General features: G+C 48.4%; 1 protein-coding gene across 1 annotated transcript; it reads left to right on the top strand.

Moving 5' to 3' along the window:
• Positions 1–3,038: 3,038 nt before the first annotated feature.
• Positions 3,039–4,215, top strand: LOC115732906. Its single transcript, XM_030663591.2, has 3 exons — positions 3,039–3,642; positions 3,742–4,040; positions 4,165–4,215. Exons 1-3 carry the CDS (start codon positions 3,039–3,041, stop codon positions 4,213–4,215), a joined length of 954 nt encoding a protein of 317 aa, XP_030519451.2.
• Positions 4,216–6,446: the final 2,231 nt, after the last annotated feature.

Raw genomic sequence — 6,446 nt, 5'->3', positions numbered from 1 at the left:
GGATAGCACGTGGTTTAAGAGTAGACCATGGTTGGGGGCGATCGGGACCTAAAATAACTCAATTGGAGCAATTGTGCACTAAAATGGTTAGTGGGTGCTAAATGTTGTAATTCTGATGTGGGACACTTGAAAGGTGTTTTAGAATGACTTTTACATGCCTTGGCATGTGTGAAGCCTCTTGGGATTAAGTGTGTGGCTTTGTAAGAGAAAACGTGGAATTCGCTCGAATGGGACCGTTGGTATCAAAAGTAGTAATTCTGAATTGGGGGTGCTTTAAATGCATTTTATGTGATATTGTGATGTCTTGGCTAGTGTGAGACCCCTTGTAATTGCATGATTGGCCTTGTGAGGCGATACGTGGCAATAGGCCCGATTCGAGCTCGTGATGGTATTGACATGCTAAATAGCCCAAGTAATTGTGGAATTGCAATATTGTGATGTTAGGGCATGAGGCCCTTTGTGTATGACCTATACATGAGATTATAAAGTCGTGTTCAATTGAGGCGTCCGAGGCCGTATAGTATGCCGTGTTCGCCCAATTGTCCGAGACTTAATCCGGTCGTGTTCCTAAGTGTCCGAGACCGTTAAATAAATGGGGCGTATTCCTAAGTGTCCGAGACCCCATGGGGCGTATTCCTAAGTGTCCGAGACCCCAGTGTGCACACAAAAATATCTGTATTTATACGTACAATGCCATGTTCCTAAGAGTCCGAGGCTTGTACTTGATATATGAGATTATGATACTAAATTATGGAGGTGGTATGTGAGCCCTATGGCGAGGATCGACTTGTGTGATTTGGCATGTTCCGGGTGGTTCTCGTACATGATTGCTTTATTCGTGCACTTTGAATTGACCACTGTCTGCTGTTTGGATTGGATTGTTTGCATGCCGAGTTTTGTCTGGAGGTACTAGGACCTTAGGATAGGTTAGGCTTCGCTTACTGAGATGTCGATCTCACCCCTCTGTGGGACCAACATTTTCAGACCCTCGACCCTGATCACCGCGATGCCGCTACTTTTTGGACTACCGACTCGGTTTGAGCCCGTGATTACCGAGTATAGAGTGGGACCAGATCAGACGTATTATCGGAGGGTTAGCACCTTGTGGATCGACGACGCGATAGGATACTTGACCCCTTATTCCTTCCTCTCTTGGACTTATAAGGATGGGGACTATTTATCTGGACCTTTGAGGGAGGAGGTGATTCCCGAGCACGTACTGGATGCCGCCGGACCTAGACTCCCGATAGCTTCACCTTCGAGACTCCCCGTCCTTGGACCTGTAGTTGGACCGATCCCCGAGCCTGTCCCGAACGTAGTTCATGTCGTGGATCCAGCACATGACCAGGAGATGGAGGAACCCGAAGAGGAGTCCGAACCAGAAGAAGAGCCGATACCCGAGGAGGCGTCTGATCTAGAGGAGGACCTGGAAGATGTGCCGGAGGAGGAGCCATGGGAGGAGCCCGAGCAGGCGTTTAGTGGAGCCATCGTGACGAGTTTCTCCCCGGAGTACGCTCCCCTGCCGAGTTTACTTCTGATGATGACGCCTGACCCTTAGGTGTGTAGAGGTCCTTATCCCTACTTTTGGACCCTCGTGTGTCGACGAGTGGTTATGTTTAGGGAGTTTCCTTTTGTGTCCCCGTGTCGTATCCTTGAGTCGTAGTCATTTTATTTATGGCGGTCTGTATGAACCTTGAACTTATCGGGCTATGTTATATGTATTTTGGTGTTATGTTCTAAGGTCATTCTATATTCATTGTCGGGTTTTGTTTTCATTGCTTCCGCTTGCATTTGCATCTCGCGTGTTTTACGTCCGTTTGCGATCCTGGTGAGTTGCGAGATTTCTTCGACAACGAGGGATGTTGGCGCGCTTGGAGGACACGGGGCGTGACATCCCCGTTGAAGTGGTATCAGAGCGAGGCTAGCTCGATCCACATCGATCGAGTGTTGGAGTGATAAGGAGGAATGACTTTGGAATGACCATTAGTTATGACCTTAGGTGGTTATGAGTCTTAGGCGCGAAAGCATGTCATTTGAAATGGCGCATGTGGATTGGCCTGGTATCTAGTCCTTGTACTGGACTATTGTGTGAATTAGCTGTGATTGCTCTATGAAGTGCTGGGTTGTTTGTGATGTTTTCACTAAGCTGCAGATGCGGCTGGACCAGAGGTACGATCGAGAATCTTTGTTGTGATGCCATGGTTGCTTGAGATGCCATGATTTGATGGCTATGTTATTTGCTTTCTTGGCCTGGTATGCTTGATTGAGTACCTACTGGTTTGTCTGCCTGATGATTGTGAGGGATCTTGAAATGTTAGTTGATGGTTGATAGACGTGAGTGTTTGGCTTAGGCCCCGATCCCCGGGAAAAAATTGTAGTTATCAGGTGTAGTGAAACCTTGCTGAGATGAGCAACCGCAATAGAGGTACTAGAGGAGCGTCTAGCTCGAGGGCCCCACCAGTAGAAGATCCAAGGCTAGACGGTGTGATTAGGACCTTGGAGCAGATAGGAGAGCTGATGGGTAGGCAGGCTCGGGAAAGAGCTGCCTCTGTGGCACAACAAGCTGAGGATAGGGCCACGATAATAGCTCAAGCTGCTGAGGCCGCCGTTGCTGCGATTAATGCGACGTTAGGGAACAATGGGAATAATGGAAACAATGGCCAGGGAAATGGAGGTGGTAATGCTCCTGCTCAAGAGAATCCTCATAGGGCCATGGGTCAGATGGTGGAGCAATTTCTGAAACTGAAGCCACCTAGGTTTGACGGGAAAGGAGACCCGGAGATGGCTCCTCGTTGGATTGAGGAGATTGAGAAATGCTTCACGGTTCTAGGATGTTCTGACGCTGAAAAAGTGACATTGGCGGTGTACCAACTCCAAGAGATTGCCCATGATTGGTGGAGGGCTACGAGAGTGACCGTTTTCCCCGAAGGAGTGGTGCCTAATTGGAATGCATTCTCCGAGGCATTCATTGGGAAGTTCTTCTCTGCAGTTGCTCGGGAGCGAAGTTGGTTGAATTTCAGAACTTGCGTCAAGGCAACATGACAATCGAGCAATATGAAGCGGAGTTTGCAAGGCTGTCTAAGTATGCTCCGCGGATGGTTGATAATCCTTTGGATAAGGCAAGAAGATTCAGAGATGGGCTACAACCTGACCTCCGTAGCCAACTGGTGGCTTTGGACCTGCAGAACTATGAGGAGCTATATAGGCGGGGTCAACCGATTGAAAGGGACATGAGGGAAAGAAGGAAAATGGCCCCCGGACCGCGGTTCGTCCCTCGGAGGGACAATCGTAACTTTGGGAAGAGGCCAATGATGAACAACAGGCGATTTGTTCCTCCAGTGAAGAAAGGAATTGGGAAGCCGACTCGCTCGAACAATTGGAACTGTCGTCTCTGTGGAAGGCGACATGGAAATGGACCTTGCCCCGGCCGGGGAGGTGCCTGTTTCAGATGTGGCAAGATGGGCCACCATGTTAGGCAGTGCACCGAGAAAGCTCCTGGAGATTTTCCGCAGATGGTAAGGCCGCAGGGAGGGCCTCAGATTGGAGTTGCTCCTCAAGGGAGCCAGAACCGACCGCCGGCGCAAGGAAGAGTCTATGCTGTGGCGCGAAAGGATGCTGAGAATGCGCCCGGCGTAGTCACAGGTACGGTTCTTCTCTGTGGTCATGCTGCATATGCTTTGTTTGACCCTGGAGCTTCGCATTCATTCGTGTCTGCTCAATTTGCTGATTTGGCTGGAATAGAGTTAAAACCGTTGGAAGTAGTATTGCATGTGGCTACACCCTTAAAGAATGAAGCGTTGGGTTCCTTAGGGTGTCAGAACTGTAAGATAGTGATTGGCGATAGCGAAGAACTAATCGATCTTGCTGTGTTGCCCATGTATGACTTTGATGTTATTGTTGGGATGGATTGGTTAGGCAAATTAAAGGCTGTGGTTGATTGTGGTAGCAGGGCGATTCAATTCTTTCCTGTTGGTCGCCCTAGATTTGACTTTGTCGGGAGCCGGGGAGGAACCTCGATCCCTTTGATCTCGTCACTTGAGGTAACTAAGTTGATGGATGATGGATGTGAGGCCTATTTAGCGGTTGTGTTGGATCCGACGGTGGAAGAACCTAAGTTAGAAAACATATCGGTAGTATGTGAATACCCCGATGTCTTTCCTCAAGATTTACCTGGATTGCCACCCGAGAGAGAAACAGAATTCTCTATTGAGTTAGCCCCTGGGACGGAACCGATATCGAAGGCACCCTATAGAATGTCCCTATCTGAGTTGAAGGAGTTAAAGGTGCAAATGCAAGAACTATTGGACAAAGGGTTTATTCGTCCAAGTGCTTCACCTTGGGGAGCACCAGTTTTGTTTGTGAGGAAAAAGGACGGGTCGTTGCGCTTGTGCATCGACTATAGGCAGTTGAATCAGGCGACCATTAAGAACAAGTACCCATTGCCAAGGATAGATGACTTGTTCGACCAACTGCAAGGTGCATCGGTATTCTCCAAGATCGACTTAAGGACGGGATATCACCAGTTGAGGATTAAGAAGGAGGATGTCCCTAAGACTGCCTTCAGGACAAGGTATGGGCATTATGAGTTTACAGTGATGCCATTTGGATTGACCAATGCCCCAGCTGCATTTATGGACTTGATGCATCGTGTGTTCAAGGAGTATTTGGATAAGTTTGTCATAGTGTTCATAGATGACATTCTGATTTACTCGAGGAGCAATGGCGAACATGAAGTACACTTGAGGATTGTCTTGCAGACATTAAGGGAACACTCACTTTACGCCAAGTTAGTAAGTGTGAGTTCTGGTTGAATAGAGTGGCGTTCCTTGGACATGTAGTATCCGGAGATGGAATCTCAGTGGATCCTGCAAAAATCGAAGCGGTGATGAGTTGGCCTAGACCGACAACGGTGACTGAAGTGCGGAGTTTCTTGGGACTGGCAGGCTACTATAGAAGGTTTGTGGAGAAGTTCTCCTCAATAGCCATGCCATTAACTAGATTGACGAAGAAGGAAACGAAGTTTGAATGGACCGACAAGTGCGAAAGAAGTTTCCAAGAACTGAAGCATAGGCTGACCACCGCACCAGTGTTGACTATTCCCTCTGGACCGGGAGGTTACGAGATCTATAGTGACGCATCTTTGAAAGGATTGGGGTGTGTGCTAATGCAACATGGAAAAGTTGTGGCTTATGCATCGCGTCAATTAAGACCTCATGAGATGAATTACCCGACTCACGATCCGGAGCTTGCTGCTATAGTCTTCGCCTTGAAGATCCGGAGGCATTATCTGTGTGGAGAAAAGTTTCAGATCTATACGGATCATCAGAGTCTAAAGTACTTGTTTTCCCAAAAGGAGTTGAATATGAGACAACGTCGGTGGATAGAGTTGCTTAAGGACTATGACTGTGACATTCTGTATCACCCTGGGAAAGCAAATAAGGTAGCGGATGCGCTAAGTCGGAAGTCAAGTATGGCGCATATGCTAGTGAAAGAGTGGACTCGCTAGAAAGGATAAGGGATTCGGAGTTCAAATTGGAAGTCCGTCGCTTGTCCAATTTGATGGCGACACTAAGGATTGAACCCGAGATCCAGGATAAGATTAAGGCATTACGGTCGACGGACCCCGACCTCCAAAAGATTCTGGAAATGGAGGCGAATAACAGGAAACCTGAGTTTCGGGTGTCGGAGGATGGAATACTGAAGTTTCGTGGGAGGTTATGCGTACCCAATGATGAAGAGCTCCGAGAAAGGATTCTATCAGAAGCACATCGGAGTAACTATAGTATCCACCCTGGATGTACGAAGATGTACCAAAATCTCCGTCAGCACTACTGGTGGAATGGAATGAAAGTGGACGTCGCCAAGCACGTGGCAAAATGCTTAACGTGCCAGCAAGTGAAAGCACAACATTGTAAACCGGGAGGCCTACTTCAACCGTTGGAAATCCCCGAGTGGAAATGGGAGCACATCACGATGGATTTTGTTATGGCCTTACCAAGGAGTCAAAGGGGACATGACTCCATATGGGTGATCGTGGATCGATTGACCAAGTCTGCACATTTTCGGGCAGTGCGAAAGGATTTCGCTATGGACAGGTACGCCGAACCGTACATGAGGCGGATCGTTCGACTACATGGAGTGCCGGTGACAATCACGTCAGACAGAGATCCCAAGTTTACCGCTTCGTTTTGGAAAAGCCTGCAGGAAGCGATGGGGACAAAGTTGCAATACAAGACCGCCTACCACCCTCGGACGGATGGACAGTCCGAGAGAACTATTCAGACGTTGGAAGATATGTTAAGGGCGTGTGTCATAGACTTCAAAAGAGGTTGGGAAGAGCAGTTGCACCTTGTGGAGTTCGCCTATAACAACAGCTATCAGCAGAGTATCGGAATGGCACCGTTCGAAGCACCGTATGGCAGAGCGTGCCGAACGCCAATATGCTG

Source organism: Rhodamnia argentea, chromosome 7, assembly GCF_020921035.1.
Source record: "Rhodamnia argentea isolate NSW1041297 chromosome 7, ASM2092103v1, whole genome shotgun sequence".
Taxonomy (NCBI): Eukaryota; Viridiplantae; Streptophyta; class Magnoliopsida; order Myrtales; family Myrtaceae; genus Rhodamnia; species Rhodamnia argentea.
The sequence above is the reverse complement of the archived record's forward strand: the minus strand, read 5'-3'. Positions and strand labels throughout refer to the sequence as shown.

Coding starts and splice junctions, on each gene's coding strand:
- LOC115732906 (XM_030663591.2), top strand. CDS start 3,039: ATGACAATCGAGCAATATGAAGCGGAGTTTGCAAGGCTGTCTAAGTAT. Junction 3,643..3,741: donor TGCGCCCGGCGTAGTCACAG/GTACGGTTCTTC, acceptor TGGCTGGAATAG/AGTTAAAACCGTTGGAAGTA. Junction 4,041..4,164: donor CTTTGATCTCGTCACTTGAG/GTAACTAAGTTG, acceptor TCTTTCCTCAAG/ATTTACCTGGATTGCCACCC.